Source organism: Pantherophis guttatus, chromosome 7, assembly GCF_059756535.1.
Source record: "Pantherophis guttatus breed Tessera chromosome 7, ASM5975653v1, whole genome shotgun sequence".
NCBI classification, from domain to species: Eukaryota; Metazoa; Chordata; class Lepidosauria; order Squamata; family Colubridae; genus Pantherophis; species Pantherophis guttatus.
The window spans coordinates 84364821-84379831 of NC_142069.1; the positions used below are offsets into that span (position 1 = coordinate 84364821).

General features: G+C 42.0%; 1 protein-coding gene across 1 annotated transcript in view; it reads right to left on the reverse strand.

Moving 5' to 3' along the window:
- The window catches only part of PRMT8 (protein arginine methyltransferase 8), an 88155-nt gene that overhangs the window by 26992 nt on the left and 46152 nt on the right, over positions 1–15011 (reverse strand). The window contains exons 5-6 of the mRNA XM_060684117.2: positions 3258–3400; positions 129–216 (exon numbers count right to left, since the gene is read on the reverse strand). Of these exons, the coding sequence (XP_060540100.2) occupies positions 129–216; positions 3258–3400 (231 nt within the window). The remainder of the gene's footprint in view (positions 1–128; positions 217–3257; positions 3401–15011) is intronic.

Here is a 15011-nt window from a genome sequence, read left to right on the forward strand (position 1 = left end):
CCAGTCATGATTTCGAACAGCCGCTAAGCAACCCGTCGTAAGTCAAAAACTGCCTGTAGCAAGTTGGCTAGAAAAACACCGGGCCGGCGGATGAATTGCGAAGCCGTATAAATTGTCCGCGGACTCACAATGGATTTTGAAATCCTTGTACTGTCGATCTTCGATGGCTACCATGTACAAAGCCGCTCGGTCTGGAAACATAAGCCCTCCTGGTTTCTGTTGACGAATTGTGTGGAAATGGATGTCTTAATCTATTCACCTAACAAAAACATCACATTTTTGAAGGCGGATAAAAACCACAACAAACAACAACCAGACAAACATCCCTTCCTCTTTCATGTCACTTTGCCACTCCAAAGGGCTTGGAAAAATAACATCCGGGGCCCTTCTCGAGCCTGGAGTTGATAGACCCTTTCTTTGGTCTAGGACCGTGATGACGTACCTATGGCATTCATGCCAGAAGTGGCATGCAGAGCCCTCTCTGTGGGCACATGCACTGACACCAGCTGCCTTTCTGGTTTCCGGTGCACGCAGTTGGTCTTCGCAGTGCCGGAGCACCAGAAAATGGCCTGAAAACAGCCAAAACCCAGGCTATTTTTTGGCCCGTTTCCAGGCCTTTTCTGGCCCGTTTTCAGGCCGTTTTCTGGGCCTTTTCATGCCATTTTTCAGGCTGGTTTTGGCCCGAAAAATGGCTCGGAAAATGGCCGGAAAACAGCCCTGAAAATGGCCCCCCAAATGGCCAAAAAACAGGCATGAGTGCGCCGGCCAGCTGGTCTTCCGGTTTCCGGTGCTCCAGTATGTGCACATGCACACACATGCATGCGTGTTCCAGTTTGGGAACTCAGTGCCAAAAAGGTTCACCATCAGTGGTCTAGGGCAGTGATGAGGAACGATGCCCCCCCTTCAGGACTTGTGGACTTCAACACCCAGAATTCCTGAGCTGCCATGGGATTCTGGGAGTTTGGATTACAGATTAACAGAGTTGGAAGGGACCTTGTAGGTCATCTAGTCCAACCCCCTGCCCAAACAGGAGACCCTACACCATTTCTGAGAGGTGGCAGTCCAGGTTCTTCTTGAAAGCCTCCAGTGAGGAAGCTCCCACAACTTCTGAAGGCAATTTCTGTTCCATGGCTTGATTGCTCTCACTGTCAGAAAATGTCTCCTTATTTCCAGGTTGAATCTCTCCTTGGTCAGTTTCCACCCATTATTCCTTGTCTGGCCTTCGGGTGCTTTGGAAAATAGCTTGACCCCCTTCCTCTTTGAAGTCCACAAGTTATAAAAAGGCCATAGTTTCTCACACTTGGTCTAAATCAGGCGTCTGCAACCTTAAACACTCCAAGAGCCATTTGGACCCGTTTCCCACAGAAAAGAAAACACCGGGAGCCACAAAACCCTTCCCATGCCTGACTATTTCTTGAGCATTATATATAGTTGAATTAAACGTTCTGTTTTCTTCTGAAACTTTTCTTGGATTTATCCATGGTTGGCCTACCGGGGGTTGAAAAGCTCAATAAATTGCGTTGTCGCACATTGGCAGTTGTGACGCATATTTTGAGTGACAGGGAGCTGCAGCAGAGGGATGAAAGGTGCTGACCCCTGGTCTAAATGGTGTGTTAGATATTGCTAAGTGATTAATACTTTTGATGCTCAAAGCCAGTCTTTCTCAACCTTGGTGATTTTAAGATGTCCTGGACTTCAATTCCCAGAATTCCTGAGCCAGCATGGAATTCTGGGAGTTGAAGTCATAAAAGGGCCATCGTTTCCCCCCACCCCTCGGTATGGGGTCATTGAAATGGAGCAGAGGACAAAGGATAAATTAGACCAAACCAAAACCAGATCCTGACTACAGAAAGACAATGAAGACCATCTCTCTCTCTCTCTGCCGGTCACATGACATTTCCAGAGAACAGGACAATCTTCTTTGTCAGGCAGTTTCTACTTCAAAAAAAATAATTCCAGTCCCCTCCTCCACCCAAAAACCACCCCAAGAATATATACCTAAGCAGTGTTGGCGAACCTTTTCGGCACCGTGCCGAAATGGGAGCATGTGTGCCCATACATGCGCATGCCGGAAACCAGAACAGCAGCTGCCTGGTGTGCATACGCGTGCTGGGAAGATGATTTTCTGGTTTCTGACATGCGCATGCACACCAGGCAGCTGCTCTTCCAGTTTTTGGCACTCCTGCGCGCGTGAATACCAGGTGGCCAGCATGCCAGAACCAGGAAGAGTAACGGGCGATGGCTCGCATACCCAGAGAGATGGCTCTGCGTGCCACTTCCGGCCCGCATGCCATATGTTCGCCATCACGGATATATATATATAGGCTGGAGTTTTCCAACCATGGTAACTTTAAGGACATGTGGACTTCAATTCCCAGAATTCCCCAGCCAGCATGGAATTCTGGGAGTTGAAGTCCACACGTCTTAAAGTTGACAAGATTGTCAAACCCGGATCTAGGAGCTTTACATGATGGGAGAAACCATTTTTATCAGAAGTGAGGTTCAACTAGCATTTCTCCTGCACTTCCCCAAAATAAAATAAAAATAAAAATAGGTGAAGCGGGTATAAGGATCACTGGTTTTGTTTAACTTTTAAAATCCTGATCAGATCAATGCCAGATATTTTCCCCACTATTTTTTTTTTTAGAAAAAACAATTAAAAACGGGATCAGAAAAGTACTGTGGGCAGTGAATAAAATACGTTTTGGAAGCGTGAATAGCCCTCGTGATGGCTAATTGACTCCATTCTTAGTGAATAAACTTTCTCATGTAAGTCTGAATTTAAATTCTAAGATCTGGAGAGGTCAATATTTTGGCAGCTTCGTTTGTTTGTTTGTTTGTTTGTTTGTTTGTTTGTCTCAAGTTTGGAGAGCTTGGAAAGTCTCCGTTTTTACTTTTTATTTGAATGTGATTTAACTGGATTTCAAAAGAAGAGCTTTGTAGCTCAAAGCTGAACTGCAGGCAGCTCTTAGTTGTGCTTAGTTGTTTTCTGGCAGACGTTTCATTACCCAACTAGGGAACATCATCAGTGCTAGGACTATGGTTTCATAAACGATATACTGTATACGTGATACATTGTACAGTGATGATTATGGAAAGGTGATATACATACATTTTAATAAGCACAACTACGTATGAAACATCCTTGGCGTTCATATTTTAGTTGTCCCGGTAATTGTGTGGCATCTGTCACTCCAGAACCAACCTTTAAAAGACCTTCTAGGAAGCTAATACAGTAGAAGAGACCAAACGCCTACCAGCCACTTGTCCCGAGCAAAGATGACCGTGTTAAGCATGGACTCATAGAAAAGGGAGTAGCCCATCCATTCACTGATTATGATATCTACTTTGTCCACAGGCAATTCAATTTCTTCCACTTTGCCCTTAAATATTGTGATGACTGGAAACAGAATCAAAACACATAAAGTTACCGGAGTGAAGCTGGCAGCTGTATCCTTGCCCCCTTGATATTGCAAGAAGGCCAGTGAGCAGCGGAATTTGAATCCGCATCTTCTTCTTCATATAGAGAGGTCCTTGAAGACTGTCTGTATTATATAATAATAATAATATAATCTTCTATATAATATTATAATAATATAATTGTACTGTATAATAATATATTGTATAATTGTATAATAATATAATCTTATAATATTAAAATTATAGTAATATAATTGTATTATTGTATAATAATATCATCTTATAATATTAATATTATACTACCCTGTTTCTCCCAAAATAAGACATCCCCTGATAATAAGCCCAATCGGGCTTTTGAGCGCATGGTAATAAGGCCAAGCAGTTATTTTGGGGTTCAAAAAAATATAAGACAGGGTCTTATTTTCGGGGAAACATGGTAATATAATTGTATTATTTTATAATCATATAATCTTATATAATGTTAATATTGTTGTAATATTTGTATTATTATATAAACATATACTCTTATATAACATTAATATTATAGTAATATAATTGTATTATTATACACATATAATCTTACAATATTATATATTATAGTAATATAATTGTATTATTATGATTATTATATAATCATACAATTTTGCAATATTGTACAATATTAATATTATAGTACAATAATTGTATTATTATATAAAACTATAATCTTACAATATTATATAATATTAATATTATAGCAATATAATTGTATTATTATATAAAACTATAATCTTACAATATTGTATAATATCGATATTATAGCAATATAATTGTATTATTATATAAAACTATAATCTTACAATATTATATAATATCGATATTATAGCAATATAATTGTATTATTATATAATCATACATTTTTACAATATTGTACAATATTAATATTATAGTACTATAATTGTATTATTATATAAAACTACAATATTACAATATTATATAATATTAATATTATAGCAATATAATTGTATTATTATATAATAATATTTGTATATGATGTAATAATAATATAATAATAATAATATAATAATAATATAATTGCATTATATAATATAATTATATAATATTATATAATCATATAATTTTTAGAATAAATAATTTAAAAAGACATTTATGTTTGGGTTTGGTTGTTTTTTTTGGTTTCTTACTGGCTTTAAATCTGATTTTATGACCTTTCTTGCCATGTTATTAAGCAAATTGCTGCAATTGTTAAATGAATCACGAGGTCGTTAAGCGAAACTGGCTTCCTCCAGTGACTTAGAAGCCAGCTGGGAAGGTAGCAAATGGCAATCATGTGATCCTGGGATCCTGAAATCATCATCAATGCAGGCCAGTTTTTGATCATGTGATAGTAGGGATGGGGTCATAAGTGCGAGGACCAGCTGTAACTCACTTTTTCCAGTGTCACTATAACTTTGAACGGTCATTAAACATATGGTTGTAAGCGGAGGGTATTCATCTGGGCTATTTAACCAAAAGATTATATTACATATTTCCAGGGGTGAAATCTACTTACCTTCCCTACCAGTTCAGAAGTGTGTGCGCCATCATCAGTTGCGATTTTTGACCCTCTGTGCATACGCATAGTTTTCTGTGCATGCGCAGAGGGTCAAAAGTGGGTTATTTCCTGGTTAAAACTAGGAAGTAACGACATCCGGGTGGGTGGGCGGAGCCTTATGCTGCTGCCACTACCAGTTCGCTGAACCATGCACCACCGGTGCTACCAGTTCATGCGAACCGGAAAGAACCGGCAGGATTTCACCACTGCATATTTGTCTCATTTTTTTAATTCTAATTTCCTTTTTAAACACAAGTAAAGCACATAGTTTTTGGGAGCCCAACGTGGGTCACAGACAGAGATTAGAGTCAGGGCAACATAAGGTGCTCCTTGGGGGTTAGGTGGTAGCAGCAGAGTACCACACTTAGGGGGCAGGAGGTGAGGACAGGGGGTTTTCAGGAGAGGAAATCAGAAGCCTTCATCCTTTATCCTACGTAATCCTCTACGTATGACCACAATTGAGCCCAGAATTTATTTTGCTAAGTGAGAAATTTGTCAAGTGAGTCCATTTTACAACTTTACTTGCCACAGTTGTTAAGTGAGTCACTGAAGTTTTTAAATTACTAACGCAGTTGTTAAGTGAATCTGGCTTCCCTGTTGACTTTGCTTATCAGAAGGTCGCAAAAGGGGATCGTGTGACACTGGAAGGGTCATAACTAGGAACCAGTTGTCAAGCATCTGAATCAGTTATATCCGGTTCAGGCAAACTGGTAGTGGCGGCTGTGGGAGACTCCGCCCACCTGCCCGGACATCATCACATCCCATTTTTGATGCTCTGCACATGCGCAGAAGGTCCTGTGCATGTGCAGAGGTGGCGCGCGCTCTCACATTTGCGAACCGGTAGCGAAGGTAAGTCAATACCACCCCTGATTCAAATGTAGATCACGTGACCATGGGGATGCTGGTCATAAGTGTGAAAAACCGTGGTAAGTCCTTTTTTTCAGTGCCGTTGTAACTTTGGACGGTCACTAAACAAACTGTTGTAAGTTGAGGATTACCTGAATAGGCCCAACTGTCAGAATACAGCTAGTCCTCGACTTACAACCATTTAAAGTTACAACAGCCATTAAAAAAAAGTAACTGATCCTCATTCTTACGCCCATTGCAGCATCCCCACGGTCTCTTGATCAAAATTTGGTTGCTTGGCAACCGGCGTGTATTTACAATGGCTGCAGCATCTCCCAAGGTCATGTGATCACCATTTGAGACCTTCCTAGGGAGTTTCCAATGAGCAAAGTCACTGGGGAAATCCGGATTCGCTTAACAACGTCACAATTCACTTAGCAACTCCCATGATTCGCCTCACAGTCATGGAAACAGGGTCATAAATTCAGCCGTGACTCTCTTAACAACTGCCTTGGAAGTCCTGGTTCCAATTGTAGGTGTTAAGTCAAGGACTAACTGTAGTTACATAAATATACGGTTATTATTTTAAACCTTTTCTCTCTTGGGTACACTGAGAATATATCTGCTGAACAAAACTCTGCATCGGTGACAGGAAGGGTATCCGGCCATTAAAACATTGTGCTAGCTCCATTCAATTGCCCAGGCTCCGCCCTGCAAGGGATTATGGGGTCGTAAAATGATGATGATTTTAAACCTTTTCCGATTTCCTATAAACTAATTCCTAATAGAAATAAGAAACTCCCTGGGTTAACCTTCATAAAATGAGTGTAAGGAGGCAGTTTTCCACCTTATTTCATTCTCCATCTTTTAGTAAGACCAAATCCTTTTTTGCAATAAAATAATATATTGGGAGGCTTATCTCCCTTATTAACAGGAGTGGAGAAACAGGAGTGCTAGGAGAGAAGCATTACCATATTTTTCGGACCATAAGATGCACCGGACTATAAGACACACCTAGTTTTAGAGGAAGAAAACAAGAAAAAAAAAAGCTTTTGGCCTCCGCACGTCACTTTTTCACCCTCCCTGGCCCCCAGAAACATTTTGCAGGCCAAAAACAGGCCCATTTTCGGCCTCCCGAACCTTCCGTGCATCCCATTTTTGACAAAAATGCACCCATTTTTGGCCTGCAGAGTGCTTCTGGGGGCTGAGGAAGGCGAAAACATGACTCATGGAGGGTTCAGGAGCCCAAAACAGGCCCGTTTTTGGTGAAAACGGTGCGGAGCACTGTAGAGTGCTTCTGGGGATTGGGGAGGGCAAAAACACGATGTGTGGAGGGTTCGGGAGCCCCAAAACAGACTCGTTTTTGGTGAAAACGGGCCATGCGGAGCACTGCTGGGTGCTTCTGGTGCCAGGGAGGGCGAAAATGCGATGCGTGGAGGATTTGGGAGCCCAAAAACGGGCCTGTATTCGGTCTATAAGACGCACTGAAATTTTCATCCACTTTTAGGGGGTGAAAGTGCGTCTTATACTCCGGAAAATACGGTAGTTCATGTCACTGTCTTCATGGGACTCATTTTTTTTTTATTAGATGGAGAATTTTTAAGCAACAGTACGCGATCTTAATGGTAATGATATCAACCGGGGGGGAAGGGCGGTTTCAAGGTGATACAGAAAGTTTTAGTGGATTAAATCATGCTGGCAGCAATTTACTCTTTGATGGTGAACTTCTGACAGCCCTCACCATAACCAATTTTAAATTGTTGAGGAGATAATAGACTATTAAAAAAAAAAAACACGACACAGCCTTTTCAGGAAATGGCACCGATGGAAATAGCATTTAAGTGGCTCTTAATAAGCTCGGACACGCGATGGGGAAGATCAAGGGAAGAAAAAAAAATAGGGGGGGAGTCTGAGATGGGTGAGATTTCTTTTTTTTAAAAAAAACGACCTTTGAGAAGCACGGTGGAAATAAGAAAAAAAAAATCATGAGGAAAAAAAAAAGAGCTGAAAGGCAGCAAAACTGGCATACGCAGCTATGCAAAAAGCTTAGGGAGAATCCAATTTTTTTTTAAAAAAAAGGACATATGTATGAAATGGAAACTAGACCAGGTCGGAAAGGAAAAGGTTACAGAGACGTAGCCCAGAATTGTTGAAATGGTGACAAGAAAGAAAAATGCAGAAGGTGCTGAGGTTAGCAAAGGATGCTGAATATTTATTTATTTTTAAGACTTATTTAGATATGTTCAAAATAAAGGGAAAAACAAAAGAGTCAGTATATTGGCCACTCGGTGTAGAAGGAAGAATGCTAAATTAACCAAGAAAAAGCTACTCAGTACTGGGATTCAGCCGGTTCGGTCCATTTCAGGCGAACCGGTAGTAGCCACTGTGGGAGGCTCCGCCCAACCACCTGGACGTAATGTGTGAGCACTGTGCATGCGCAGAGGAGGCACGTGCGCACAAAGCGCGCACGTCCATGCACGCGCTCACATTTGCGAACCAGTAGGGAAGGTAAATGAAGGCTACTCAACTCCTATTGGGTTCACCCTTTTCCAACAAAATCTATGTGTTCCGCTAGGAAACAGAAGAAGCAGGATAGAGAGATAGGATTCGAGCCTTAAGATGGACAGAAACGCAACGCGGGGAATACCGCTTTCATCTGATTATGTTTAAAGCGCCACAGAATCACAGGAAAGTCATCCTGAGGAATTGAAGGAAGCAGCTGATAGTTGGGCCGAATTCTTATGTATTATCTTGGCGAAATCCTCGAGTGGTGCGTGACCTAGAGGTGGAGTGCTCGCCTCACAATCAGGAGGCTGTGAGGTAGAGGTAGATATTTCTCTCTCTTAAGGTAGAGGTAGATATTTCTCTCTCTCTGGGCACAATGAGAATATATCTGCTGGGAGGAAATACTCCGCATTGGTGACAGGAAGGGCATCCGGCCAATAAACACTCAGCTCCATTCAGTTGCCCAGACTCCATCCCGCAAGGGATTATGGGGTCATTAAAAGAGGAGGAGGAGGAGGAGGAGGAGGAGGAGGAGGAGGAGGAGGAGGAGGGGGGGGGAGGATCTTGGAGAAATCCTGCTGAAGTGAAATGCCAGATCACTATTTTTCAAGAAGAGGAAAAAAGGAAGCTTGAGTAAGCCAAGATACCCATCAGGCTAATGTCATTTCCTGGAAGATTCCTCCGCAGATGGCGAAGATATGGGTCATTGAAAACAATGACTAGGAATTACATCTATCTGTCCAGAATCGATTTGCCAGATCAATTATTTACTTACTAACATTTATATCCTGCTATATTCAATTGATTCTAAGCGATTAACTTATTTGTGGAATGGGTAACTTCCATAGTAGATTGTGGGAATGCTGTAAGACATACTATACCTTGACTTTTGCAAAGCATTTCTTAAAATGCCCCAAGCCTACTGATTGGCAAGTGGATTAATGTGGATTGGATGGGTATGCATCAGGGGTGAAATGCTTTGAAGTCTGCTACCCGTTCGCTTTGCTACCGGTTCGCTTTGCGTGCGCATGCACAGTGCATGCCAAACACACACTTCGTGTGCATGCACCCCACAGGTGCTACCGTGCAGCACTAAAATAGGAAGATTAAGAAGCTTTTTCTAAGGTAAGTCAAACAGCGAGGCAGGGGGAACAGCTGTGCCACATGATTTAGATTCACTAGAAAGCAGGATTTCCTGCTTTCTAGCTAATATAAATCATGCGGCACAGCTGATCGTCAGAAATATTGGTTCACCTGAACTGGTAGCATTTTTTTTTACTACCGGTTCACACGAACCGATAGCTTTTATTACTACCAGTTCAGGCAAACCGGTCTAAACCGGTAGCATTTCACCCCTGATATGCATGTATGTATGTGTGATTACACTGAAAAAAATTATCACCCGTAGTTCCTCGTGAAATTAGATAGAGGTACCAATAGGTATGCCAGAGCGGCGTGATGGCCTAGAGGTGAAGACACTCGCCTCTCACTCAGAAGGTTGAGAGTTCAATCCTAGGCAGCAACAGATGTTTCTCTATTAGGGTGCAAGAAGAAAATTTCTGCTGAGAACTCTGCATAGGCATTAGAAAGGGCATCCAGCTAGTAAATGCTCAGCTGTATTCAGTCGCCCTGACTACACCCCGATAAAAAGGGATTTACAGGGTCATAAAAAGAAGAAAAAAATTAAGTAAGTACTCCAGGAATCCTTCCTTTAAGTCCTCCTACTTCAGTATATTCATTAATGCTTTGAAGGAAGAGATGGAAGGAATGCATATCAAATGTAAAGATGATTTAAAATTGACTAGGATAACTCACATGCTAGAAGTTACATAAATATTTCAGAATGGCCTTGATTGGATAGGAGGCATGGTGGTGCAGTGGTTAGATTGCAGTATGGCTGCCAGAAGTTTGGCAGTTCAAATTTCACCAGGCTGACAAGGTTGACTCAGCCTACCGTCCTTCCGAGGTCGGTAAAATGAGGACCCAGATTGTTTGAGGGCAATAGGCTGATGCTGTAAAGCACTGTGAAGCGGTATATAAGTCTCAGTGCTATTGCTATCTCTGCAATGGTGGCACAGTGGTTAGAATGCAGTATGGCAGGCTAATTCTGCCCACTGCCAGCAGTTCGATCCTGATTGGCTCAAGGTTGACTCAGCCTTCCGTCCTTCCGAGGTGGGTAAAATGAGGACCCAGATTGTTGCAGGCAAGATGTTGACTCTGTGAACCACTTAGAGAGAGCTGTAAAGCACTGTGAAGTGGTATATACGTCTATTGCTATCTTTACAATGATGGCACAGTGGTTAGAATGCAGTATTGCAGGTTAATTCTGCCCACTGCCAGCAGTTCGATCCCGATTGGCTCAAGGTTGACTCAGCCTTCCGTCCTTCCGAGGTGGGTAAAATGAGGACCCAGATTGTTGCAGGCAAGATGTTGACTCTGTGAACCACTTAGAGAGAGCTGTAAAGCACTGTGAAGCAGTATATACGTCTATTGCTATCTTTACAATGATGGCACAGTGGTTAGAATGCAGTATTGCAGGTTAATTCTGCCCACTGCCAGCAGTTCGATCCCGATTGGCTCAAGGTTGACTCAGCCTTCCGTCCTTCCGAGGTCGGTAAAACGAGGACCCAGATTGTTGGGGGGCAATAGGGCTGACTCTGTAAACGGCTTAGAGAGGGCCGTAAAGCACTGTGAAGCGGTATATAAGTCTAAGTGCTATTGCGATTGCTATAGAGACATGGGCTGGGAGTAATCGAATGAAATTTAACGAATGAACGTGAAAGTCTTTGCTTAGGAAACTAAATAGGTATATGAAAGAAGATCTCTTGCTTGGTAATTGTACTTGGGAAAACAGATGTGTGATATGACTGGGAAAAAAAAAGACAGACGCAATTTTATGCTTGCCTTACAATTTCCAAATTACAGGAAGTAATCGTTCAACTCTATTCCTTCAATCAATCAATCAGTTTTGTTCTCTGACAATTTTAAGACGCAGATTTAGTCATTAAACTATTAGCTCTATTTTTAAAACGGTGTTCACTTGTTATCAGAGCCGAGGTGGCGCCGTGGTTAGACTGCAGCACTGCAGACTACTTCACCTGACTGCTACCTGCAGTTCAGCTGCAGTTCAGCTGATCGAATCTCACCGGCTCAAGGTTGACTCAGCCTTCCATCCTTCCAAGGTGGGTAAAATGAGGACCCAGATTGATGGGAGCAATAGGCTGACTCTGTAAACCGCTTAGAGAGGGCTGGAAAGCACTGTGAAGCGGTATATAAATCTAAGTGCTAATGCTATTGCTATAAACTGTGGGATAAACTCTTCTAATAATAAGCATAAATTACAGATAGGCCTGAACTTACAGCCACAATTGAGCCCCAAATTTCTGTTGCTAAAGGGGGATATTTCTTAAGTGCCTTTTGTTCCGTTTAACAACCTTCCTTGCCACAGCTGTTAAGTGAAGCAGTTGTTTAAGTTAGTAACCTGGTGGTTAAGTGAATTATTTATTATTATTATTATTTATTAGTCATATTTCTATGCCGCCCACTCTCCGAGGACTCTGGGTGGCTTACACCAAAGACAGTATACTAAATAGCATATTGCCCCCAACAATCTGGGTCCTCATTTTACCCACCTCGGAAGGATGGAAGGCTGAGTCAACCTTGAGCCGGTGAGATTTGATCCTCTGATCTGCTGAACTAGCAGTCAACTGAAGTAGCTGCAGTACCACACTCTAACCACTGTGCCACCTCGGCTCTAATCTGGCTTCCTCATTGACCTTGCTTGTCAGAAGGTGCCAGAAGGGGATCACTTGCGACCGTCGTAAATATGAGTCAGTTGGCCAAGTGGCTGGATTTTGATAACTTGACCATGGGGATGGTGCAGTGGTCATAAGTATGGAAAATGGTTATGAATTACTGTGCCAATTACTGTGGACTCCAGAGCTTTAAGAAAGATTCTGTTGTGGCTCCGTTACCTGAGCCTGTGTCATCGGCAGGAGAGGACTCCGAGAGTGAAGGAGAGGAGTTGGCAAGGCCTCCCTCTCCAGGACCCTCCTCTCTGGCAATGCCTTCGGTGTCTGCCGAAAGGCAAGAGATAGGGCCGGGGCCAAGCACGTCCACGCAGCCACAGGTGGACAGTGATGAGGGAAATGAGTCTTGGCTGGATCCTCGGCAGCGTCGCAGAGATAAGCGCGCACAACAGAAGAAAAGGCGTGCCAGAGATTAAGCTGAGTCACTGGACCACACCCCACAGGCTATAAAAGCGGGTGAGGTGGCCATTCAGACTCTGTGACGGACAAAACTAACTACTATCGAGTCACATTGCATCTTTGGAAACAACATTATCGGCCTTGGATTTATTTTACGAACTGGACAATTCTTGACTGTGTGTATTTTGTTTTTGAGTAAAGTTCTTGGCAAGCAGCTACTGGGTTGCTGCCAAGCATCTTATCGGAAGAATTGGTTGTCTGCCAGTTTATTTACCCGCCCACTGTCTTTTGTGTGCGTGTGTGAGACGGGGACAGAACAGATTCCGAGAAAATGGAAGCACTACAAAGAAGAGCAAGGAATTCAAAATTAAATCCTATGAAGACAGATCAAATAACCTTGGTGTGAAGGTTGGAGCTGGTACGGCAGGAAACAAAGATGCTTCAGCCTCACGAGAACTATTTTGTGAACTTGAAGGCAGGACAAGAAGCAACGGATAGAAATTAATCCAGGAGAGAAGCAACTGAGAACTAAGGAGAAATTTCCTGACAGATAGAACAATTAACCAGTGGAACAAATTGCCACCAGAAGTTTGTGAATGCTCCAAAACTGGAAGGTTTTTTAAGAGGAGATTGGATAACCATTTGCCTGAAATGGTGTAGGGTTTCCTGCTTGAGCAGGGGGTTGGACTAGAAGACCTCCAAGGTCCCTTCCAACTCTGTTATTCTATTCTATTCTATTCTATTCTATTCTACTCTATTCTACTCTACTCTACTCTACTCTACTCTCTACTCTACTCTACTCTAGTCTCTACTCTACTCTAGTCTCTACTCTACTCTACTCTACTCTACACTCTACTCTACTCTACTCTACTCTATTCTATTCTATTCTATTCTATTCTATTCTATTCTATTCTATTCTATTCTATTCTACTCTACTCTCTACTCTACTCTACTCTACTCTATTCTATTCTATTCTATTCGACTCTACACTCTACTCTACTCTATTCTATTCTACTCTACTCTACTCTCTACTCTACTCTACTCTACTCTACTCTCTACTCTACTCTATTCTATTTTATCCTATTCTATTATTGTCCTTCCCTTCCCTTCCCTTCCCTTCCCTTCCCTTCCCTTCCTTTCCTTTCCTCCTTTCCTTTCCTTTCCTTTCCTTTCCTTTCCTTTCCTTTCCTTTCCTTTCTTTCCCTTCCCTTCCCTTCCCTTCCCTTCCCTTTCCTTCCTTTCCCTTTCCCTTTCCCTTTCCCTTTCCTAGCCTAGCCTAGCCTAGCCTATTCTTCTCTAATGAAAGCAGTGTAGGAGGTCGTCTGGGTTTGCAGAAGGTGGGAGTCATCAGTATGTTGATGGTACCCAATTCTACTTCCTCCCGTCATTCAAGTCCAGAAACAATAGCTATTTTAGAACATCTGTCGCATATTGAATGAGGAAGAGCAGCTGAAATTAAATACCGGCAAGACAAAGGTGATATTGACCAAGCTGGATTTGAACAAAGAGGTCCAGCCTGTCCGGCACGGGGTTCACTCCCTTTGAGAAAAGATTCACTCCCATAGAGCGTTGTATAATCCTCACCTCCTGCTGAGTTTTCAAGTGATGGCTCTGGTGTGAAATACTTCTGAACTTTGCACCAGCAGCAAACCTTCCTGAACTGGTTGGAATAGAGATCAGCTACCCATGGCTTAGATTTAGTAGTGGCCAAAATTGTGGAAACCTTTTAGGAAAATTGTATTTTTGAGGTTTGATGGCTAATAACACCACTTTTTGGGGGGGGGGAGTTTCAGGATAATCATATTCCGCTGCTGGAATGGCCCTGGGAATAGCCCAGACCTTCACCCAATTGAAAATCTATATTAGTCAGAAGCCACCCAGCAATAAAACCCAGTTAATAGAAGCCATCATTCAATCTTGGTTTCACATTAGAACAGCTGCGGAACTAAAAGAATTGCTTCACTCCATGGGAAGACGTTGTAAGGCCGTCATTCATGCTAAAGGTTACCCAACTAAGTATGAACTGACATGGTGATTATTTTTGTATGTCTCGTTTTTTCTATGGTGATCATTTTTGTATATCTCGTTTTTTCTACGTGTTTCACTTTTCTTCTTTATACTGTAACTGCTATTCTAATAGCAAATCCTTCGTAAAAGTTCTTGCATTACATTCTTGATTAAATTACCTTTCCATTGATATATATTATTTATTATTATTTATTCAATTTATATACCGCCCTTCTCCTATTGGACTCAGGGCGGTGCACAGCCAAGGATAAAAAAACATACCAATACAAAATTTAAAATCAATTAAAAGAATGATACAGCTTTGGCCCACAATTTAAAACAATCCAATTAAAACCCAATTTACACTTAAAAAGCTAAAAAGAGCTAAAAAGGGGGTGGGGGTTTCACGCCAGCCCTGCTTGATGAAAAAG